A 22,743-nucleotide genomic window follows, 5' to 3' on the forward strand; every position below is an offset into this window, starting at 1 on the left:
TTTTCCGATGTCGAATACATGACACTGTATATGTATATATAGATGACACAGGCATCGTGCAGTTCGACATCAACAGAATACTTTTCTCTCAAAAACAGCTTTTATTTACATAATATATATGTTCTGGTCACTTGACAACATCTGCGCAAGTTCAGTCTCGTTCGTCGTGGCACCGAGCGTGATCCATTTTTATTCTATTTCCCTGTTTGTCAGTCCTTTAGTTGTCTAACGCGTCCGTTGCTTTACATGGTACTCGCCGTCAAGAGCAACCTAGCACCAAAACCTGTTGATTAACAGGGTTTCTACTGTGAGGAAAAAACGCGGGTAAGGGCTCCGAATAGCGTTAGAGATGTAAATATTACATGCATCAATATTGACCGATGTGAAGAAACTACAATTTTAGATTATCTTTAAAAATTAGCTTTAGATGTATGCTGATGTTATTTAGTTTCCATTTATTTTTAAAATATAAAAAGGAAATTCGCCATTCCGTGGGGCCATGTTGTCTTCTTCTGATTTGTTTCTGCAGTGTTTTTGTTTGTGACTCTTAGATGGCGCTAGTTGTTTAGCGTTTTTGGCTGCCTGAAAAAGCACTAAAGCAGGTGTCGTTTCTTCTCTGATCCCAATGTCGTTATTACTTTTTTTTCTGATTGAAAGATTGTAAATATTACATCCGAAAGGTTTTTCAGTGAGTCTACGCCATTTGGAATGTTTAATTGTATTCATTAAAAGTATACGAGGAGGAGTTCGTCTACTTTGTGTGTGTTTCGATCCTCATCACAGCATTATTTGTTGCCATGAGTGATGAGCTTGTGTGCTTCTTTATTCGTTTGTGCCTCACTTGAATCTGTTTTCCATCGCCTACTAATATAAGAGAAACTGCTTGTTGTCCCAAGCGAGCTGAATTTAGGCACCGTGTCGATTATCCTAGGTGCTGAGATGAGAGTTGAAGAAGCTGAAGATGAAGATGTTGCAGCTGGTGAGGCCTTATTAGGTATGTGACAGGAAACTAGATAAACACTTGAAAGACCAATTTCTCTTATTCTAAAGAATTCTATCAGAGACGAAGTCTTTTTTTCAATTTCTATCTCAACTACTGGGTTTTCCTGTGTGATTCCCTTTGGCAGGAAGGGACCTATTGAGCCAATTACTACAGTCATGGATGGGTCTTTAAATGAAACTTATTGATGTCTCCAGGCACTTGAAAGGTTTTAGCTTCATTCAGGATCCAGCCAGTCTATTCTCTCTCCCTTATTTCTTTTTTTTTTGTCTTCCTTTCTTCCCATCTAAGAATTTGTCCAATTCCATCTTTCTGCTTAGTCCTGTTTAGCTTTCCGTTGCACATGTGTGTGTGTTGTCTGCAATGTTGTATCAATACTTCCAATCAGGCATCAGGTGAAGTTTGATTCTGAGGACTATTGATGTACATGGTGTAAACAACAAGTTATTCCACTCGGTGTTAATGAGTTATTCTTTTGTTTCAGGTTTTCCAGGTGCTTCAAATGCAATGAGCCAAAGTAGTAGTTTGAACCCGCTGAGCAGTGGAAGTGGTGCAATAGCCTCAGACTCCAATGTGACATTATGGCAGTTTCTGTTGGAGTTGTTGTTGGGTGGATCACAGCATGCTCATCTCATATCATGGACGGGAGAGGAAGGCGAATTCAAACTTTTGGATGCCGAAGCCGTTGCTCGCCTCTGGGGTCAGCGCAAAAACAAAGCCAACATGAATTACGACAAATTAAGCAGAGCTCTCCGATATTACTATGACAAAAATATCATTCGGAAAGTCATGGGTCAGAAATTTGTCTACAGGTAAATATTTTATACTTAATTTGATTAACTTGTTTGTATTCAGTAAATTGAGTAGGGTGCCAGTAAAATAGTAAAGCTATGCATTTTAAAAAGTCAACAGGAAATCATTGAAATGTCAATAACCTCTTTGTACAACATGTCACGTGACTGTCGTAATTCCCTCGAACTAGTCGTGTACGATTTACTCTAAATCTACTTTTTGTTTTATTAGATTCGTGTCATATCCGGAAGTGATGAAAGCGGATAAGTTATCATATTCCTCGCCCTCGTTGGCAAATCGAATGATAATGAAATCTGAGAAGCAGGAGGAAGAAGAGATCGCCGCTGCTCTTCGTGACAGCAACAAACAACATGCCGAGAAAGTGTGTTCATCCAACCCACAGGCAATCGGCCTACCGGGTTTCTATCTCAATGGAATGGGAATGCAGTCCATTGCTAGATTAGGTAATGCGACCCTATGCATTTATGGTATGTCTTGGATTGAAAACAGATATTTTTATTCTGGTAGCGTACGCATCAAGCGGCGAGGTCCCCGGGTTAGTTCGGCCCATCTCCACTACAGCGCCTCTACAGTTCAATAACAACAACAGTGTCCATGTTGTTAATCCATCGCTACCTGCCTATACACTGCCATCTGATTATGGACTCAATTTAAGCTCCAAAATCGCAGACTCCAAATCGAATGATGCAAAAGATTCGGCCAAAAGAAACAGTGAGGAAGAAACAGCGGCTCGTCAAAATAGTGCCAATTCTGGTGAGATTATTCCATTCGTATTTGGCTTTTAAACACAGACTTGTAATGCAATTATTTCCAAATACGCAGCTTATCCAGATGGGGGACAGAACTCAAACGAAAGAGTCGACAGAGATGCAACCGTACCACTCAATTTAAGTGCCGACACGGCTGATGACAAGAAAGCCAAGCGTGTAGCGAACGATGCCGAAAACTTAGAAATGGATCGAATGAAACGGGTCAAAAGTGAACAGACCGAAGCCACGGATTTAAGCATGAAAAACACTGCAACTGCTTCACAGGGCCGCCTTAGCAGCCATTCGGTAACAGTTTTTCATTGGGTTGTAATTGTATTGTTACTTACTGGTCTTTTGTTGTTTTTGAATGCTAAGCAGGAGGCGAGCAACGAATTCGTCGGCAATCGGCTTTCTCGACCGAAAGCCAGACCCAAACCTCGGCCGTTGGTTCTTCCTGATTCATCTCTTTCCCATTTTCGGGGTGGGAATATGCCACCCGTTTCCAGTCCACTGAGCTCTTCGCCGTGTTCTTCGTTGTCGCCATCCACCTTGAATTCACCCGCCCCTTCTTCATCCCCATCAGTCTCTTCGCACAATCACGCCACGATGAGCAAACCTCCTCATTCGCCCTCGCTGCAGACACCGTTCTTCAGCAACTTTCCAGCTCCACTTCCGTCGCCTAGTCTTTTTCCAAACTACCCTTCTCCGTTTATTCCGCTGCAGACACCGCTGCCTCATCCGCACAGTCACGCCCTAAACACGGCTCAACTTCATTTTTGGAGCTCGCTCAGTCCCTTGGCGGTCGCCAGTAGCCCCCGTTATCCCATCAACAGTAAAGGTTCGTCCGGAAGCGTGAGTGGAGAGAGCGGAAGTGAAGGGCCTCCTTCTTCGGCCGCAATGCTCAGTGCCTTCCCTAGTTCGTCCGCTCTCCCGTCACTCTCGCCTTCTCATTTTACTTTTCCCGTACCAGCTTTCCCGTTTACTGCACCGCTTTCGTACTCCAATCCATTGCGGTCTCCCCTTTTCACTCCTGGGCCTCATATGAACCTCAGCAACCACCGGAAAGAGCGGGAAAAGGTCAAAGAGGAACCCAGAGACGAAATGGGCCATGCTGATAATGAGGAATTGGACGAAAAATCCAAATCTGTTGTAAAAAGGGAAGAAGAAGGTGATGTTGCAGACAAAAGTGATGAGACAACTTCCGCGCGGACACGGTCCGTTTCATCTTCCCCTTCTGAATCTTGATTCATAGGATTGTCGTCTTCTTTTTTCTATTTTTAATGGTTGTTTAGTTGGTTTTTTTCATTATTACTTTTTGAGTGAGTTTCGGCCGATCAGACTTGGTGTCTGGACGATTTTATTTCAATTTTTTTCTTTCGTTTCTATAGCCTTATCAACAACAAAGTCCTGCGGTCTTCCATTCTTTTTCCTTTCTTTTTTTTTTGTCATTCATATTAAGTTGGATTTTCCCCCTTTCCCAAAATTACAACGATTGGTTTGTAATTATGGTCAAATTGAAATTTTCATTGCGAGACTTTTTTTTAAAACTATAAACTGTTTCAGACATCCATCAGATAGCCGATTCTAGTTTCTGCTAGAAGGTTCTTTTTTCTCGTTGTTGCTTTTATCGTTGATAATAGCGTATAACTTACGTTAGTTTCCTTTTGTGTTTGCCTGCATTTGTTGTCGTTTTTAGAAATCACCGATTTTCTTTTTTTTTTTTTCAATCTTGATTTGGAGTGGGTGGCGAATGTATCAAGATGTAACTTGTTTAGTGTGTTAAGTTGTATATTGACGTGCCTTGACTCGACGGTTCAATCTTTCACCTATTTGGGATATGAAATCGCGATGCGTTTCTATAGCTTGGCATTATGGTACGCTAGAGAATGTGAGGATGTGCCGATCAAGAGGAAATACCTGAGGGATCTTCCCCAATTTTTAAAACAAGAAAAAAAATTCTGAATGTTGCCAATTATTGAACGACTTATTATAAGAAGTGCCATCGCGTTCCGATGTTGCGGACTGCGTTTTTTCCCCCTCTTCTTACTATCATCGCTCCTTTCTATAATATTTTTTTCTCCTTTTTCAAAGCTAGATTGATGAAAGCTTAGTTGAAATTATGGATAACTGTTTAAAACGCCAAATTTTTTGAAAATTCATCGTAAAAGGGGACACCAATCTGTTCTTATATCCCAGAAAACCACCAGCTCAAACTATCCGAGGGTTCATTGCTGTGATAGTTAGGCGACTTGTTTTTGATTGATCGCAAGAGGAGAGAAAAAAAAAACTACAAAAGCTGTTTCATCCTCGTTTTGAAGAAAAACAAAAAAATTATTCTTTTCAGAAATCGGGGGTCATTTGAAAACATCATTTTGATCGGTGTCGAACGTACGCCTCTTCCTCGAATACCTGCTCCGTCTCTCCCACCCCTCTCTCCTTTGATTGTTTTTAAAAACTCGTTTGCAAAATACGGTTAATTCCTCATCATCTTTTATATTGTCTTGCTGATTGGAATGTGAAGAAAGAAACCCGACGGCTTAGCCGGTGTGGTGTTTCCGTTTTCTCTTCGAATCGATGAGTGTCAAATGAACGTACTCAACAATACACCATCATTACGCGGTACAATTTTCTTTATTACACGACGGCTATTAACCACCTGCATTTTATTTCATTCGTAATCGGCTTAAATCTAGTTTGAATTTACGGTATCGTTGCAAGAGATAACCAAGGCGCCATGGCACCTACCTAAAAAACAATTACGTATCGCAGACAGACCGTTAAGCGCCATGAACAAATTTATATCGAGACCGTTTTCTCCACATTTTTTCTTTCCTTTTTTCTAACCTATTTGCCAAGTTGAACTGGGCAATCGGTGGTCAAGTGATATCCTGACTGCTTTACTCATAGGTATCAAGAGGCTTTACTGGTTCATGGTTCGTATTTCTTATTGTTATTGCACCTTCGTCACTTGCGTCACATTTCTTTCATAAGCCACCATTGTAAAAGATTTAGGTGAGCCGACTTATCATCAGCAGGTGGTCGACAAAAATTCTGACCGTGGGAAGTGAGGGAATCAACTTTAGCAGCATCCAAAATTCGGCAACAAAGTGTTTGGTAGAGATAGTATATTCGGCGTCAAGGATACCAGGCCTTCAAACTCCTGAGTCGCGACTGTGCGATTGCAGTTTGACAAATGTCATTTAACTACTTTTGTTTAAACAAAAAACCACGGTAGTCATTGAACATTGGAAGAGGGAAAAACTGTTTTAACTTGTCACGGTCTGACAGACAGCTTCAACCTTTGATAAAGGAAAAATTCTATTTGCCTTGTAAATAAGGATCATAGATGAAACGATTTATGGCGATGGAGTGATATCACTTCACAAACTCGACTCACCATTACACAAGCCAGGCTTACAGTTCGAGTGCGTCATCCGACAGAAAGGCGAGTCAACAAGAACAAAAATAAGATAATATCGATAATAATATCTTGTGGCCTTAGTCTCGTAATTATAGGATGCTCTGCAATAAGTCTGATTCTATATAGTTCCGTTTTCTTCTGACATGGTCTTTCACCACACCCTCTATTTCAAGCAATCTCGAATACTGTAACATGTTCGATTAATCAAAAGCCTGCCGTCTGTCGGTTGTACGTCGGTCGAAAAAACCTTTCCCCTTTCTTATCTTGCTACTGTTGCAGGTGTCAAAATGGGATTTTGGGTGGCGACGCGTAAATAGGACACAGTCAACCAACACTAATTTAGTTTGTTCTCGACGGCGGAATAGAAAAGATCGTTTCGGGTATCGTTGAATATAATTTGTTTCGTATGCGAAACATCATGTCGATTAGGACAACTGTAATGTTGTGCTGGGTTGCGGTATTCTGCCTGATCGGAACTATACATTCCGTCAGCTTGAACGGTAATGGCTATGAATTTACGGTTGCCATCTCCGAGGACGCTCTACAACTCGACGCCGAACAACGAGTTCCCTTCCTCGATGCTCTCAAAGTAAGCTTCATCTATTTCATTCATCTCGTCTCATTCAAACTTCATTCTTTCGTTTTAATTCATTTATCGAAAAAAAATGCATTCATTACGATTTATGCTTTCTCGTTAATTAGAAAACAATGACGAATACGTCAAAAATGCTCTTTGATGCGACTGATTCAAAAGTCTTTTTTAAAAAAGTTAACATTTTACTGCCGCGTGCTTGGACTCTTACTGGCGCACCAACATCGACGTAAATAAATCTGTTAAGCTGTCTCTACCTAGTTTTCGTTAATTAAATTTCAATTGTTTCTCATCGGTTTCAAGGTATAATTACTTGAACGCTGATATGCGAATTGAAACCACCATGACTGCCAATGACCCCGAGACAGTGGTCCAAGCAGCGCGCTCCTACAATTCCAAAATGTGTGGCCAACCGGGTGAATATATAATTGCGCCACCCCAGTTTTTCCTCAATAGCAACGGCGCAACTGTGAAAAAGTATGGTGATCCAGGTAAGCAAGTGATGAGCAGGAATGAAGAAAGGAATGGGGATTTTTATTGATAATGACATGGAGCCAAACTAGTTATTGTAGTCTACTGTTTATAGCAAAACACTACATTTGTATTTGTATTTCATTATTACAAAATAGCTAAGGTGATGCTCCACGAATTCGCCCATTACCGATACGGTGTTCATAACGAAAATGGAATTCCAGGAATGTTTATCGAGGACGGTGATAAATTTCCCTACACATTTAAAAATCCTCGTGGCGAATGGCAACTTACTGGATCCAATAATAGCAAAATTGAGGGATCGTACGCATATCCGTAAGAATATATATATATTTTATTATTTAGCATTGCACTGCTTTTGACATTATATATTCAGTGATTAATTGTTGCCAACTTTTTAGGGAAGACCACACGCGTTACTGCGAGTATCCCAATACTCCCGACATGACAGGCGTTCTGACCGATCTCAATTGCAGATTCATTCCCGATATGTTAGCTACAACCGGACCGACGACGTCTTTGATGTTCATGCCATTTTTACCTACAGTAAAATTGCGCTACTATTCTCGTTTGTTCTTCATTTAATTGATTGTTCTTTTACTATAGGTGACTAAATTTTCCGATGAAACTAATCATGACCGAGCAGCTCCCAACATGCAAAACTACTGGTGCCGCAATCGTAGTACCAAAACAATAATTTCGAAACATCCAGATTTAATTGACCTTAAACCTTTGGATGCCTCCACCAACACGGTACCGGAGTTCAGTTATCTGCTCCCAGCATATCAGACTGTTTATATCGTCATGGATACCTCAAGTCACACCTTGACCGATGATGTACGGTATTTAATTAAAGGACGACTAAGTGAATTTTAGTATTCAAGTCTAATTCACATTATTATTTTTAGACGGTTTTCAATTATGTCAAGTCGGAAATCGCAAATAAATTAATTCCGCAATTGGCTGCAACCAGCCCCAGGTCTTTCGTAGGCATCGCAACCATGGGTGGAACTAATGTTAGTAGTTCAAATGGTCGTCTAGGAGGATATCTGACCGAAATACAAGCTCCCATTCAAGTAAATTATTTTTTAGAAATATTACTGCTTTGATGAAATATTTATTTATTTTTTAATTATTGTTGCTTAACTGCAACTTTTTCTAATTTTTCAATCAAGATCAAGGTCGATAACAATGAAAATATATTAGCCTCTAAGGTGAAGGGATTGACTCGATCATCAGGGCAAGGTTTGTTAATAGAGAAGGCTTTGCTGGACGTTGGAGACGTTTTGACAAACTTCACATATTTGTCCGGGTCGATCGCGCTCGTCATCAAATTGAATGACATCACGAATATGAATGAAATGAAGGTCGAATCTGAGGCTGTCCATTTATTCAATTCTCGAAACGCTCGTTTGATAACGTTCGAATACAACGACGACAGCAGTAAAAACGTAATGGAGAGAAGCACATTACTGACTGGAGGGACTCATTTTCCCGCCAACTTAAATAGTTACCAGACTGTCATTTCGAGCGTGCTCAATAAGACCGTCGAGCTGGTCCGAGATCCGGAATTTCTCAACAGAAGAGTTCAAGTAATAATTACGATTTATACTATACTTCATTTAGATGTTTTGTTAAGCGCTAATTATCAGTGTATTTAGCTGCTTCGAGATCCGTTTACGAGTAATTCTGCAACGCCTTTCAGAAAATTTTACACCGTAGACTTTGTTCCAAGCTCAATAGAGATGCACTTTTTCGTACCCGTTGGAAGACCCAGTGACTATCAAATCTTGGTAAACGGAACGGATGGAAAAACAACATATAGCTTGACATCTCCAGAGCACGTCCAAAAATACTCAAGTTGGGACAGAAAATACAAAATTCACACCTTTACCATACCATCGGTTAGAAAAATTGCTAAGTTCGCTTCTTGCGGCTGAAAGAAACATTAAAAATTCCTGATTCGAATACAGACATCAAGCTCGACAACTGCTACGTTCATGGTCAATACGACTGGAGAACCGTTGTCAGGCTTTTACGAGGCTGTTGAAATTCTGGGTGAAAACGTTCCGGTTTACGTTGGCGGCGGAGGCCAAACCAAAAATCGAGTAATCGATGTCGAAGTCTATACATCTGGAAAAAACGGTATTTGATTTTTCCACAAAACTTCGTGAGGTTTTTACATTTTTGATTCCATTTAAATCGAAAGGTGTCCTCAACATGGCTGACATTTACGAAGACCCTTCGTTTTTGGTCTTCGCTTCAATTCGAAAGGGCTATTCATTTGCTCGAGCACTTTATTCTGCTGTTGCTTCCGTTCATGGACCAAACGCAATCCAGCAATCCGTGTCTTTGAGAGACGACGGCCTTTGTACGTGTATTCCAATATGCCTTAAACAAATAAGCCGAAATAAGTAGTGAGATTGTTCGACTAAAGCCAAAATTTGATTTTCAACAGACCCTGACTTACTGGAAAAAGACGGCATCTACACGGGTTTCTACAAACCGACAGTGGATGGCATATTTCACGTTTCTGTTCTCTTAGACGGTTACCGAAGATCCGATCCACTTGCCCAATTCAACAATAATCCTTCCAGTCGTTCAATACCCATCGATCAGAGTACGATACAATTTAATGAATGTGTGAATTATTTTGATAATAAGTAATTCTCAATTTCCGTGAACAGACGAAGATTCGTCCTATCTCGAAGGGGGTTCTACCACCAGTTTTCAACGTTGGATTCCCTATGCTGCCAGCCTTGACGTGCGGTCGGCGATTTTTTACGAAGTACGTTATTCAGCATCATCATGCGACACTAATAATGAATAAAAACGTTTGCTAACCTACGAATAATGATTTTTTACAGGAACGACCGGCTCGCATCATGGATTTCCGAATCGACAATTACGATTCGGAAAACCAAAAAGCAACTTTTTCTTGGACTTCTCCTCAAGATAGTTACGGCAAAAACAGTAAATCAATTTCGATATTTTATAAGTTTATAACACCAGCATTCAGTAACGTAAAATAATTAATGGAGCTTCTTATAATCTTTTTTTTCTCTCTTTACAGCGTCGGTTGCTTCCTATCGACTGGTGTACAGCTTAAACCCAGATCAGATTATCAATGATGACGGACAAATTCCGGAAACAGCTGTAGAAGTAGATCCAAGCACCATCGTAGAGGGATCTTTAGATCCTTTGCAACCTTTTGTTCGTCATTCGGTGAACGTCAACCTGGTACGAGATGGATCTGCGATGTATTTTACCATTAATTCCAAGAGTACATTGGTATGTTGGCTCACGCGCGCTATTTATATACATATATATTTTTTTCTTATGAACTTGACGATATTTTTATTGTTTATTTGTTAACTTAGGGTTTCGAGTCGTATGCTGCACCTATGGTTTACCTTACCGGGTCAGAGCCCCCTGTTACAACGACTGTCTAAAAAAACAACAGTCACTACTCCAACAACAACGGCTGTTACAACTCCAACTACTTCAACAACAACATCCAAACCTACAACTGCCAGCACTGTTGCGAGAACATCAACGGTGACGACAAAACCGACATCGACAAAGGCGCAACCAAATGGTGCTCAAATCACCCGAGTTTCATCAGCCTTATTCTATTCCTTATTCTCAGTTGCATTGATTTTAATTTCCGCTTTGTGAACAACAAAATGATTTTTTTATTTTAATTGTAGGAAATTTTTCTTCTCTAACAGCTTATCGTATAGTTTTTAACGATTAATTGAACAGAATATAATGAAACGATATGAATTATTAGATTGTACGTAAATTCGAAATAAACTGAATTAAATAAATGCACGAATCCCACATACTATAGCCGACATTGAGAAAAGGGAGATATGCAGGTCGATTCAGTAGCTAGGCAACCAACAACGGCTTGGCTTACACAACAACAGTCTTTGTCGGTGTTTTCGTTTGATCACAGTTTGTTAATACTATTTGCGGCTTTGGTTTTGTGTTGTAGCAAATGGGTAACGTATTTAAATTAATTCGAAACCGGCTTAGTAATCAGCCAGATGATGATGCCAAAAATGTTACTCATTTGGATCAAAGCAGTTGTATTTCAAGTGATCCACCAGTTTATTCTTGGTTAGTTCGTTTACTTTCCCTTAAGCTTATCCGGATGGGGGACAGAACTCAAACGAAAGAGTCGACAGAGATGCAACCGTACCACTCAATTTAAGTGCCGACACGGCTGATGACAAGAAAGCCAAGCGTGTAGCGAACGATGCCGAAAACATAGAAATGGATCGAATGAAACGGGTCAAAAGTGAACAGACCGAAGCCACGGATTTAAGCATGAAAAACACTGCAACTGCTTCACAGGGCCGCCTTAGCAGCCATTCGGTAACAGTTTTTCATTGGGTTGTAATTGTATTGTTACTTACTGGTCTTTTGTTGTTTTTGAATGCTAAGCAGGAGGCGAGCAACGAATTCGTCGGCAATCGGCTTTCTCGACCGAAAGCCAGACCCAAACCTCGGCCGTTGGTTCTTCCTGATTCATCTCTTTCCCATTTTCGGGGTGGGAATATGCCACCCGTTTCCAGTCCACTGAGCTCTTCGCCGTGTTCTTCGTTGTCGCCATCCACCTTGAATTCACCCGCCCCTTCTTCATCCCCATCAGTCTCTTCGCACAATCACGCCACGATGAGCAAACCTCCTCATTCGCCCTCGCTGCAGACACCGTTCTTCAGCAACTTTCCAGCTCCACTTCCGTCGCCTAGTCTTTTTCCAAACTACCCTTCTCCGTTTATTCCGCTGCAGACACCGCTGCCTCATCCGCACAGTCACGCCCTAAACACGGCTCAACTTCATTTTTGGAGCTCGCTCAGTCCCTTGGCGGTCGCCAGTAGCCCCCGTTATCCCATCAACAGTAAAGGTTCGTCCGGAAGCGTGAGTGGAGAGAGCGGAAGTGAAGGGCCTCCTTCTTCGGCCGCAATGCTCAGTGCCTTCCCTAGTTCGTCCGCTCTCCCGTCACTCTCGCCTTCTCATTTTACTTTTCCCGTACCAGCTTTCCCGTTTACTGCACCGCTTTCGTACTCCAATCCATTGCGGTCTCCCCTTTTCACTCCTGGGCCTCATATGAACCTCAGCAACCACCGGAAAGAGCGGGAAAAGGTCAAAGAGGAACCCAGAGACGAAATGGGCCATGCTGATAATGAGGAATTGGACGAAAAATCCAAATCTGTTGTAAAAAGGGAAGAAGAAGGTGATGTTGCAGACAAAAGTGATGAGACAACTTCCGCGCGGACACGGTCCGTTTCATCTTCCCCTTCTGAATCTTGATTCATAGGATTGTCGTCTTCTTTTTTCTATTTTTAATGGTTGTTTAGTTGGTTTTTTTCATTATTACTTTTTGAGTGAGTTTCGGCCGATCAGACTTGGTGTCTGGACGATTTTATTTCAATTTTTTTCTTTCGTTTCTATAGCCTTATCAACAACAAAGTCCTGCGGTCTTCCATTCTTTTTCCTTTCTTTTTTTTTTGTCATTCATATTAAGTTGGATTTTCCCCCTTTCCCAAAATTACAACGATTGGTTTGTAATTATGGTCAAATTGAAATTTTCATTGCGAGACTTTTTTTTAAAACTAGAAACTGTTTCAGACATCCATCAGATAGCCGATTCTAGTTTCTGCTAGAAGGTTCTTTTTTCTCGTTGTTGCTTTTATCGTTGATAATAGCGTATAACTTACGTTAGTTTCCTTTTGTGTTTGCCTGCATTTGTTGTCGTTTTTAGAAATCACCGATTTTCTTTTTTTTTTTTTTCAATCTTGATTTGGAGTGGGTGGCGAATGTATCAAGATGTAACTTGTTTAGTGTGTTAAGTTGTATATTGACGTGCCTTGACTCGACGGTCCAATCTTTCACCTATTTGGGATATGAAATCGCGATGCGTTTCTATAGCTTGGCATTATGGTACGCTAGAGAATGTGAGGATGTGCCGATCAAGAGGAAATACCTGAGGGATCTTCCCCAATTTTTAAAACAAGAAAAAAAATTCTGAATGTTGCCAATTATTGAACGACTTATTATAAGAAGTGCCATCGCGTTCCGATGTTGCGGACTGCGTTTTTTCCCCCTCTTCTTACTATCATCGCTCCTTTCTATAATATTTTTTTCTCCTTTTTCAAAGCTAGATTGATGAAAGCTTAGTTGAAATTATGGATAACTGTTTAAAACGCCAAATTTTTTGAAAATTCATCGTAAAAGGGGACACCAATCTGTTCTTATATCCCAGAAAACCACCAGCTCAAACTATCCGAGGGTTCATTGCTGTGATAGTTAGGCGACTTGTTTTTGATTGATCGCAAGAGGAGAGAAAAAAAAAACTACAAAAGCTGTTTCATCCTCGTTTTGAAGAAAAACAAAAAAATTATTCTTTTCAGAAATCGGGGGTCATTTGAAAACATCATTTTGATCGGTGTCGAACGTACGCCTCTTCCTCGAATACCTGCTCCGTCTCTCCCACCCCTCTCTCCTTTGATTGTTTTTAAAAACTCGTTTGCAAAATACGGTTAATTCCTCATCATCTTTTATATTGTCTTGCTGATTGGAATGTGAAGAAAGAAACCCGACGGCTTAGCCGGTGTGGTGTTTCCGTTTTCTCTTCGAATCGATGAGTGTCAAATGAACGTACTCAACAATACACCATCATTACGCGGTACAATTTTCTTTATTACACGACGGCTATTAACCACCTGCATTTTATTTCATTCGTAATCGGCTTAAATCTAGTTTGAATTTACGGTATCGTTGCAAGAGATAACCAAGGCGCCATGGCACCTACCTAAAAAACAATTACGTATCGCAGACAGACCGTTAAGCGCCATGAACAAATTTATATCGAGACCGTTTTCTCCACATTTTTTCTTTCCTTTTTTCTAACCTATTTGCCAAGTTGAACTGGGCAATCGGTGGTCAAGTGATATCCTGACTGCTTTACTCATAGGTATCAAGAGGCTTTACTGGTTCATGGTTCGTATTTCTTATTGTTATTGCACCTTCGTCACTTGCGTCACATTTCTTTCATAAGCCACCATTGTAAAAGATTTAGGTGAGCCGACTTATCATCAGCAGGTGGTCGACAAAAATTCTGACCGTGGGAAGTGAGGGAATCAACTTTAGCAGCATCCAAAATTCGGCAACAAAGTGTTTGGTAGAGATAGTATATTCGGCGTCAAGGATACCAGGCCTTCAAACTCCTGAGTCGCGACTGTGCGATTGCAGTTTGACAAATGTCATTTAACTACTTTTGTTTAAACAAAAAACCACGGTAGTCATTGAACATTGGAAGAGGGAAAAACTGTTTTAACTTGTCACGGTCTGACAGACAGCTTCAACCTTTGATAAAGGAAAAATTCTATTTGCCTTGTAAATAAGGATCATAGATGAAACGATTTATGGCGATGGAGTGATATCACTTCACAAACTCGACTCACCATTACACAAGCCAGGCTTACAGTTCGAGTGCGTCATCCGACAGAAAGGCGAGTCAACAAGAACAAAAATAAGATAATATCGATAATAATATCTTGTGGCCTTAGTCTCGTAATTATAGGATGCTCTGCAATAAGTCTGATTCTATATAGTTCCGTTTTCTTCTGACATGGTCTTTCACCACACCCTCTATTTCAAGCAATCTCGAATACTGTAACATGTTCGATTAATCAAAAGCCTGCCGTCTGTCGGTTGTACGTCGGTCGAAAAAACCTTTCCCCTTTCTTATCTTGCTACTGTTGCAGGTGTCAAAATGGGATTTTGGGTGGCGACGCGTAAATAGGACACAGTCAACCAACACTAATTTAGTTTGTTCTCGACGGCGGAATAGAAAAGATCGTTTCGGGTATCGTTGAATATAATTTGTTTCGTATGCGAAACATCATGTCGATTAGGACAACTGTAATGTTGTGCTGGGTTGCGGTATTCTGCCTGATCGGAACTATACATTCCGTCAGCTTGAACGGTAATGGCTATGAATTTACGGTTGCCATCTCCGAGGACGCTCTACAACTCGACGCCGAACAACGAGTTCCCTTCCTCGATGCTCTCAAAGTAAGCTTCATCTATTTCATTCATCTCGTCTCATTCAAACTTCATTCTTTCGTTTTAATTCATTTATCGAAAAAAAATGCATTCATTACGATTTATGCTTTCTCGTTAATTAGAAAACAATGACGAATACGTCAAAAATGCTCTTTGATGCGACTGATTCAAAAGTCTTTTTTAAAAAAGTTAACATTTTACTGCCGCGTGCTTGGACTCTTACTGGCGCACCAACATCGACGTAAATAAATCTGTTAAGCTGTCTCTACCTAGTTTTCGTTAATTAAATTTCAATTGTTTCTCATCGGTTTCAAGGTATAATTACTTGAACGCTGATATGCGAATTGAAACCACCATGACTGCCAATGACCCCGAGACAGTGGTCCAAGCAGCGCGCTCCTACAATTCCAAAATGTGTGGCCAACCGGGTGAATATATAATTGCGCCACCCCAGTTTTTCCTCAATAGCAACGGCGCAACTGTGAAAAAGTATGGTGATCCAGGTAAGCAAGTGATGAGCAGGAATGAAGAAAGGAATGGGGATTTTTATTGATAATGACATGGAGCCAAACTAGTTATTGTAGTCTACTGTTTATAGCAAAACACTACATTTGTATTTGTATTTCATTATTAAAAAATAGCTAAGGTGATGCTCCACGAATTCGCCCATTACCGATACGGTGTTCATAACGAAAATGGAATTCCAGGAATGTTTATCGAGAACGGTGATAAATTTCCCTACACATTTAAAAATCCTCGTGGCGAATGGCAACTTACTGGATCCAACAATAGCAAAATTGAGGGATCGTACGCATTTCCGTAAGAATATATATATATTTTATTATTTAGCATTGCACTGCTTTTGACATTATATATTCAGTGATTAATTGTTTACCAACTTTTTAGGGAAGACCACACGCATTACTGCGAGTATCCCAATACTCCCGACATGACAGGCAATCTGACCGATCTCAATTGCAGATTCATTCCCGATATGACAGCTACAACCGGACCGACGACGTCTTTGATGTTCATGCCATTTTTACCTACAGTAAAATTGCGCTACTATTCTCGTTTGTTCTTCATTTAATTGATTGTTCTTTTACTATAGGTGACTAAATTTTCCGATGAAACTAATCATGACCGAGCAGCTCCCAACATGCAAAACTACTGGTGCCGCAATCGTAGTACCAAAACAATAATTTCGAAACATCCAGATTTAATTGACCTTAAACCTTTGGATGCCTCCACCAACACGGTACCGGAGTTCAGTTATCTGCTCCCAGCATATCAGACTGTTTATATCGTCATGGATACCTCAAGTCACACCTTAACCGATGATGTACGGTATTTAATTAAAGGACGACTAAACGAATCGTAGTATTCAAATCTTACTTCGCATTATTTTTAGACGGTTTTCAATTATACCAAATTGGAAATCGCAGATAAATTAATTCCGCGATTGGCTGCAACCAGCCCCAGGTCTTTCGTAGGCATCGCAACCATGGGTGGAACTAATGTTAGTAGTTCAAATGGTCGTCTAGGAGGATATCTGACCGAAATACAAGCTCCCATTCAAGTAAATTATTTTTTAGAAATATTACTGCTTTGAACACATAATTTAATTTTTGCATGGTTGTTGCTTCACTGTTTACTTTTTCAAATTCTAAAATGAACATTCAGGTCGATAACAATGAAAAAGAATTAGCCTCTAAGGTGAAGAATATGACTCGATCATCAGGGTCAGGTTTGTTAATAGAGAAGGCTATGCTGGACGTTGGAGACGTTTTGACCAGCTTCACACATTTGTCCGGGTCAATCGCGCTCGTGTTCAAATTGAATGAAATCACGAACATGGATGAAATGAAGGTTGAATCAGAGGCTGTCCATTTACTCAATTCTCGGAACGCTCGTTTGGTTACGTTCGAATGCAACGTCGACAGCAGTAAAAACGTAATGGAGAGAAGCACATTACTGACTGGAGGGACTCATTTTACCGCCAACTTAAATAATTACCAGTCTGTCATTTCGAGCGTGCTCAATAAGACCGTCGAGCTGGTACGAGATCCAAAATTTCTCAACAGAAGAGTTCAAGTAATAATTACGATTTATACTGTACTTCATTTAGATATCTTGTTAATCACTAATTACCCGTGTATTTAGCTGCTTCGAGATCCGTTTACGAGTATTTCTGCAACGCCTTTCAGAAAATTTTACACCGTAGACTTTGTTCCAAGCTCAATAGAGATGCACTTTTTCGTACCCGTTGGAAGACCCAGTGACTATCAAATCTTTGTAAACGGAACGGATGGAAAAACAACATATACTTTGACATCTCCAGAGCACGTCCAAAAATACTCAAGTTGGGACAGAAAATACAAAATTCACACCTTTACCATACCATCGGTTAGAAAAATTGCTAAGTTCGCTTCTTGCGGCTGAAAGAAACATTAAAAATTCCTGATTCGAATACAGACATCAAGCTCGACAACTGCTACGTTCATGGTCAATACGACTGGAGAACCGTTGTCAGGCTTTTACGAGGCTGTTGAAATTCTGGGTGAAAACGTTCCGGTTTACGTTGGCGGCGGAGGCCAACCCAAAAATCGAGTAATCGATGTCGAAGTCTATACATCTGGCAAAAACGGTATTTGATTTTTCCACAAAACTTCGTGAGGTTTTTACATTTTTGATTCCATTTAAATCGAAAGGTGTCCTCAACATGGCTGACATTTACGAAGACCCTTCGTTTTTGGTCTTCGCTTCAATTCGAAAGGGCTATTCATTTGCTCGAGCACTTTATTCTGCTGTTGCTTCCGTTCATGGACCAAACGCAATCCAGCAATCCGTGTCTTTGAGAGACGACGGCCTTTGTACGTGTATTCCAATATGCCTTAAACAAATAAGCCGAAATAAGTAGTGAGATTGTTCGACTAAAGCCAAAATTTGATTTTCAACAGACCCTGACTTACTGGAAAAAGACGGCATCTACACGGGTTTCTACAAACCGACAGTGGATGGCATATTTCACGTTTCTGTTCTCTTAGACGGTTACCGAAGATCCGATCCACTTGCCCAATTCAACAATAATCCTTCCAGTCGTTCAATACCCATCGATCAGAGTACGATACAATTTGATGAATGTGTGAATTATTCTGATAATTTATAATTCTCAATTTCCGTGAACAGACGAAGATTCGACCTATCTCGAAGGGGGTTCTACCACCAGTTTTCAACGTTGGATTCCCTATGCTGCCAGCCTTCAAGTGGGGTCTGCGATTTTTTACGAAGTACGTTAGTCAGTATCTTCGTGTGACACTAATGAATAAAAACGTTTGCTAACCTACGAATAATGATTTTTTACAGGAACGACCGGCTCGCATCATGGATTTCCGAATCGACAATCACGATTCGGAAAACCAAAAAGTAACTTTTTCTTGGACTTCTCCTCAAGATAGTTACGGCAAAAACAGTAAATCAATTTCGATATTTTATAACACCAGCATTCAGTACCGTAAAATAATTTATGTAGCTACAGTGGGTACCGAAAGTATCCGTACGGCTGAGAGGATCAGTAGGGAAAACGCGTTTTTCAAAACGCTCCCAATAATAGAATTCTCGGTGGAATTCGATAAAATTTTTTTCAAAGGTTAATATTAGGGCGGGGTATCATGTGATTTTTTTTGGGAATTTTTCGACAACGCGATATGTGGTTTTTATCGCGTTGCGTAAGTATCCGTACGGCCGAGAGGCCTAGTAGGGAATGGGCTTACTTTGGAGGCCTGTCATTCGGTATCTACGTAATATTATAGGGTGGGAAAGTTCTTAAAAAAAAGAGCTGCATTAGCTCTATGTGTGGTCATAAGATCACATTTTTCAAATTTCATTTATAGTAATGAAATCGAAATTGAAAACACGAATTATAAGTTTTCCGTTTTCTTCCCCTCGATTCCCCATCACCAGTGTTGCCATATCAAAAAATCTCTTTCTTCCCTTGGACGGAAGAGGGAGAAAGAGAAAGGATAAATATTTTTTGATATGGCAACACTGGTGATGGGGAATCGAGGGGAAGAAAACGGAAAACTTATAATTCGTGTTTTCAATTTCGATTTCATTACTATAAATGAAATTTGAAAAATGTGATCTTATGACCACACATAGAGCTAATGCAGCTCTTTTTTTTAAGAACTTTCCCACCCTATAATATTACGTAGATACCGAATGACAGGCCTCCAAAGTAAGCCCATTCCCTACTAGGCCTCTCGGCCGTACGGATACTTACGCAACGCGATAAAAACCACATATCGCGTTGTCGAAAAATTCCCAAAAAAAATCACATGATACCCCGCCCTAATATTAACCTTTGAAAAATTTTTTATCGAATTCCACCGAGAATTCTATTATTGGGAGCGTTTTGAAAAACGCGTTTTCCCTACTGATCCTCTCAGCCGTACGGATACTTTCGGTACCCACTGTACCGTTAATCTTTTTTTTCTCTCTTTTCAGCGTCGGTTGCTTCCTATCGACTGGTGTACAGCTTATACCCAGATCAGATTATCAATGATGACGGACAAATTCCGGAAACAGCTGTAGAAGTAGATCCAAGCACCATCGTAGAGGGATCTTTAGATCCTTTACAACCTTTTGTTCGTCATTCTGTGACCATCAACCTGGTACGAGATGGACCCGCGCCCCCTTCGATGTATTTTACCATTTATTCCAAGAGTACATCGGTATGTTGGCTCACGCGCGCTATTTAAATACATACATATTTTTTTCTTATGAACTTGACGATATTTTTATTGTTTATTTGTTAACTTAGGGTTTCGAGTCGTTTGCTGCACCTATGGTTTACCTTACCGGGTCAGAGCCCCCTGTTACTACGACTGTCTCAAAAACAACAGTCACTACTCCAACAACAACGGCTGTTACAACTCCAACTACTTCAACAACAACATCCAAACCTACAACTGCCAGCACTACTGCGAGAACATCAACGACGACGACGAAACCGTTATCGACAACAACGGCGCAACCAAATGGTGCTCAAATCACCCGAGTTTCATCAGCCTTATTCTATTCCTTATTCTCAGTTGCATTGATTTTAATTTCCGCTTTGTGAACAACAAAATGATTTATTTTATTTTAATTGTAGGAAATTTTTCTTTTCTAACAGCTTATCGTATAGTTTTTAACGATTAATTGAATAGAATATAGTGAAACGATATGAATTATTAGATTGTACGTAAATTCGAAATAAACTGAATTAAATAAATGCACGAATCCCATAAATACTATAGCCGACATTGAAAAAAGGGAGATATGCAGGTCGATTCAGTAGCTAGGCAACCAACAACGGCTTGGCTTACACAACAACAGTCTTTGTCGGTGTTTTCGTTTGATCACAGTTTGTTAATACTTTTTGCTTTGGTTTTGTGTTGTAGCAAATGGGTAACGTATTTAAATTAATTCGAAACTGGCTTAGTAGTCAGCCAGATGGTGATGCCAAAAATGTAACTCATTTGGATCAAAGCAGTTGTATTTCAACTGACCCACCAGTTTATTCTTGGTTAGTTCGTTTACTTGCCCTTCATTTTGGCTGTCATCATTATTTTGATGTGTTCTTTGTTATTCAAATGCAGGGACAACAAATCTGAAGTTGAAACAAACCAACTTCGTCTGAACCATTTGAACGAACTGTACATTTTTCGAAACATCGTCTATCAAGGACAACAGTTTAAGATTGAAAATTGCTTGCGTTCGCTTATCCTCGTTACAGGTTTCTTCGACAGCATTTTTGTCGACGATTGTAAAGATTGCAAAATCATTTTGGGACCCGTTAAAGGCAGGTAGCAGTCCAGCACAGTAGTTCGAATCACATGTCAATCAAGATAGTTAAAAAGGTTGCTGAGATATGTTTTGTTTTGAATTTTAGTATTTTCTTGCGAAACTGCAGTCATTGCGTTATAGTGGCGGCTTGCGGACAGTTCAGAACTAGAGACTGTACTGACGTTACCTGCTATCTGCTTTGCGCAACTCAACCGAGCATCGAAATGTCTACCTTGATGAAGTTTCAGTGTATTTCACTCGATTATCTGGGATTACATGGTTACACAGACTTATCACTTGATGTATCCGATAAGCCGTAAAGTGATTTTATTTTACATGGTTTTAGGTCACCTTGCCAACGCTGGACTAAACTCGATTATTGTTAATCGATGGTCAGATGTATTTGATTTTACGCCTACTTCGTTGGAAACTAACTGGAAATGTTTGGCGATTGAAGATCGTTTTGAGGATAATCTAAATGAAGAAGAACTAATATACTGTACCGAGTAAGAATAATTTTTAGTTTGATTTTGCATGTTTATTATTAATTATTTTCTCGTCTTTTACCGTTTCTTTAGTCACCAAATTGTCTTTGATCGGACACTTTCAGTCTTACCATTCGATCACCCGATGGTACCCGTTAACTGTAATTCATATGCAGCTTCCTCTACTCCCATCGTCTGGGATAATTCAGAAAATTTTTGCAATTTGTTAGCCTCTAGCCTAATCCTAAAAAAACGATAAACTTTTCCTAAAACTATTACATGTCTTATACTTTCAATTTAAACAAATATAAATAAAAAAATTTAGCTTTTTGCTTTCAGATATGCGTCAATTTTCTGTTGAGTAACGGCCCAAAAATGGAGATTGGAGAGTTAGAAAATATTTCAGAAATAATTTCATTCCGACTTCAATGGTCACAAATGACCTGGAAAGAAAATATAGGTTTATAACGCGTGTTTTCACACCTTCATTTCCGCACCTGACGTACATATTAACTAAACAAAATTTCTTCAATGAAAACATAGATAGATGCAAGCGCAGAGCGCGTATCTATCGACGTTAATGTGGTTGGGAACCCCTTATCCGAAAGTATTTAAATTGGTTGTATTTTTTAAACGTTTTTTTTAAACTTTTATTTTTGTAAGGGATATCGCAAAAGAAATAATCGTTTCTTTTTTTGCCTTGCATTATATAGGGGGCTAATAACTATGGCACGCCGAAAGGGAAAAAAAATTCCTTGCTTCATCATCTAGCGGTTAGATTTACAACTACACGCAAAAATTTCCCATTTCTTACTCCAAAACACGGAAATTTTCCCCGCTTCCCGTTTTGTCGAGCCGTGATTTATCGGTAACTGCAGTTGAAAATTGCGGTCGAAATTGGGCTAAATAACTTACGATTAGGCTACTGGAACTCAAATAGGAAACGTACCACGTAGTCTAGAAGGCTAGCATATATTATTGACTTTTAGATATACGTAAGTAGAAAAAATAAAGACTTCTAGTTTGTTTGTAATCTTAAGTTTACTTAGGGACTATAGACTTGGCTTCCGTCCGAAGTTGCCAGTTAGATTAAAGCGAAAAAAAAGTGGACGCGAACTGGTAATGTTCTTGCATGGCGGCTTACGGAGTTTCGCCAATGTCATTACTAGTTGAGTAGTTGGGTCATTCCGCCGAGTTTCGAATTTTTTCGTCGCAAAAATTTTTTTATTTGTTCCATTTTTTTATCGCGTGTATTTCATGTCATGAAGAAATAATGTACCAAT

At 39.9% G+C, this 22,743-nt stretch overlaps 5 protein-coding genes across 9 annotated transcripts; all 5 read left to right on the forward strand.

Annotated features, from left to right (window-relative positions):
• Positions 1 to 13: 13 nt before the first annotated feature.
• Positions 14 to 5,184, forward strand: LOC124320624 (ETS domain-containing protein Elk-1-like). Of its 5 annotated transcripts, none has more exons than XM_046783790.1 (6): positions 14 to 324; positions 1,485 to 1,812; positions 2,024 to 2,256; positions 2,321 to 2,566; positions 2,636 to 2,868; positions 2,938 to 5,184. In XM_046783790.1, the coding sequence occupies exons 2-6, from the start codon at positions 1,508 to 1,510 to the stop codon at positions 3,805 to 3,807; spliced, it is 1,887 nt and encodes a 628-aa protein (XP_046639746.1). In that variant the 5' UTR covers positions 14 to 324; positions 1,485 to 1,507; the 3' UTR covers positions 3,808 to 5,184. The 5 variants fall into 5 exon arrangements, with proteins under 5 accessions (XP_046639746.1, XP_046639677.1, XP_046639468.1 ...); XM_046783721.1 differs by lacking the exon at positions 14 to 324 and adding an exon at positions 563 to 688; XM_046783512.1 differs by lacking the exon at positions 14 to 324 and adding an exon at positions 756 to 994.
• A 1,124-nt stretch (positions 5,185 to 6,308) lies between these two features.
• LOC124320446 (calcium-activated chloride channel regulator 3A-1-like) lies at positions 6,309 to 10,897 on the forward strand. Its single transcript, XM_046783349.1, has 16 exons — positions 6,309 to 6,572; positions 6,686 to 6,804; positions 6,879 to 7,066; positions 7,205 to 7,382; positions 7,469 to 7,613; positions 7,674 to 7,904; positions 7,976 to 8,143; positions 8,243 to 8,659; positions 8,729 to 8,971; positions 9,041 to 9,212; positions 9,277 to 9,438; positions 9,526 to 9,687; positions 9,755 to 9,855; positions 9,935 to 10,040; positions 10,141 to 10,358; positions 10,448 to 10,897. The coding sequence occupies exons 1-16, from the start codon at positions 6,390 to 6,392 to the stop codon at positions 10,517 to 10,519; spliced, it is 2,865 nt and encodes a 954-aa protein (XP_046639305.1). The 5' UTR covers positions 6,309 to 6,389; the 3' UTR covers positions 10,520 to 10,897.
• Positions 10,898 to 11,070: 173 nt separating this feature from the next.
• On the forward strand, positions 11,071 to 12,676 carry LOC124328990 (PR domain zinc finger protein 2-like). The gene is made up of 3 exons (XM_046787908.1): positions 11,071 to 11,170; positions 11,218 to 11,450; positions 11,523 to 12,676. Exons 1-3 carry the CDS (start codon positions 11,071 to 11,073, stop codon positions 12,387 to 12,389), a joined length of 1,200 nt encoding a protein of 399 aa, XP_046643864.1. The 3' UTR covers positions 12,390 to 12,676.
• A 2,213-nt stretch (positions 12,677 to 14,889) lies between these two features.
• Positions 14,890 to 20,421, forward strand: LOC124320359 (calcium-activated chloride channel regulator 3A-1-like). The gene is made up of 16 exons (XM_046783257.1): positions 14,890 to 15,155; positions 15,269 to 15,387; positions 15,462 to 15,649; positions 15,788 to 15,965; positions 16,053 to 16,197; positions 16,258 to 16,488; positions 16,558 to 16,725; positions 16,830 to 17,240; positions 17,310 to 17,552; positions 17,622 to 17,793; positions 17,858 to 18,019; positions 18,107 to 18,268; positions 18,336 to 18,436; positions 18,513 to 18,618; positions 19,653 to 19,879; positions 19,969 to 20,421. The coding sequence occupies exons 1-16, from the start codon at positions 14,973 to 14,975 to the stop codon at positions 20,266 to 20,268; spliced, it is 3,096 nt and encodes a 1,031-aa protein (XP_046639213.1). The 5' UTR covers positions 14,890 to 14,972; the 3' UTR covers positions 20,269 to 20,421.
• Positions 20,422 to 20,508: 87 nt separating this feature from the next.
• LOC124320948 (protein XRP2-like) lies at positions 20,509 to 21,798 on the forward strand. Its single transcript, XM_046783893.1, has 4 exons — positions 20,509 to 20,715; positions 20,789 to 21,254; positions 21,322 to 21,481; positions 21,554 to 21,798. The coding sequence occupies exons 2-4, from the start codon at positions 21,026 to 21,028 to the stop codon at positions 21,717 to 21,719; spliced, it is 555 nt and encodes a 184-aa protein (XP_046639849.1). The 5' UTR covers positions 20,509 to 20,715; positions 20,789 to 21,025; the 3' UTR covers positions 21,720 to 21,798.
• The last annotated feature ends 945 nt before the right edge of the window (positions 21,799 to 22,743 follow it).

This window comes from Daphnia pulicaria, chromosome 1 (assembly GCF_021234035.1).
Source record: "Daphnia pulicaria isolate SC F1-1A chromosome 1, SC_F0-13Bv2, whole genome shotgun sequence".
Lineage (NCBI taxonomy): Eukaryota > Metazoa > Arthropoda > Branchiopoda > Diplostraca > Daphniidae > Daphnia > Daphnia pulicaria.

Coding starts and splice junctions, on each gene's coding strand:
- LOC124320624 (XM_046783512.1), top strand. CDS start 940: ATGAGAGTTGAAGAAGCTGAAGATGAAGATGTTGCAGCTGGTGAGGCC. Junction 995..1,484: donor AGCTGGTGAGGCCTTATTAG/GTATGTGACAGG, acceptor CTTTTGTTTCAG/GTTTTCCAGGTGCTTCAAAT. Junction 1,813..2,023: donor GGTCAGAAATTTGTCTACAG/GTAAATATTTTA, acceptor TTGTTTTATTAG/ATTCGTGTCATATCCGGAAG.
- LOC124320446 (XM_046783349.1), top strand. CDS start 6,390: ATGCGAAACATCATGTCGATTAGGACAACTGTAATGTTGTGCTGGGTT. Junction 7,067..7,204: donor GAAAAAGTATGGTGATCCAG/GTAAGCAAGTGA, acceptor ATTACAAAATAG/CTAAGGTGATGCTCCACGAA. Junction 9,688..9,754: donor TTCAATACCCATCGATCAGA/GTACGATACAAT, acceptor TTCCGTGAACAG/ACGAAGATTCGTCCTATCTC.
- LOC124328990 (XM_046787908.1), top strand. CDS start 11,071: ATGGGTAACGTATTTAAATTAATTCGAAACCGGCTTAGTAATCAGCCA. Junction 11,171..11,217: donor TCAAAGCAGTTGTATTTCAA/GTGATCCACCAG, acceptor CTTTCCCTTAAG/CTTATCCGGATGGGGGACAG. Junction 11,451..11,522: donor GCCGCCTTAGCAGCCATTCG/GTAACAGTTTTT, acceptor AATGCTAAGCAG/GAGGCGAGCAACGAATTCGT.
- LOC124320359 (XM_046783257.1), top strand. CDS start 14,973: ATGCGAAACATCATGTCGATTAGGACAACTGTAATGTTGTGCTGGGTT. Junction 18,020..18,106: donor TTTGAGAGACGACGGCCTTT/GTACGTGTATTC, acceptor GATTTTCAACAG/ACCCTGACTTACTGGAAAAA. Junction 19,880..19,968: donor TTTATTCCAAGAGTACATCG/GTATGTTGGCTC, acceptor TTGTTAACTTAG/GGTTTCGAGTCGTTTGCTGC.
- LOC124320948 (XM_046783893.1), top strand. CDS start 21,026: ATGTCAATCAAGATAGTTAAAAAGGTTGCTGAGATATGTTTTGTTTTG. Junction 21,255..21,321: donor CGATTATCTGGGATTACATG/GTTACACAGACT, acceptor ACATGGTTTTAG/GTCACCTTGCCAACGCTGGA. Junction 21,482..21,553: donor GAACTAATATACTGTACCGA/GTAAGAATAATT, acceptor CCGTTTCTTTAG/TCACCAAATTGTCTTTGATC.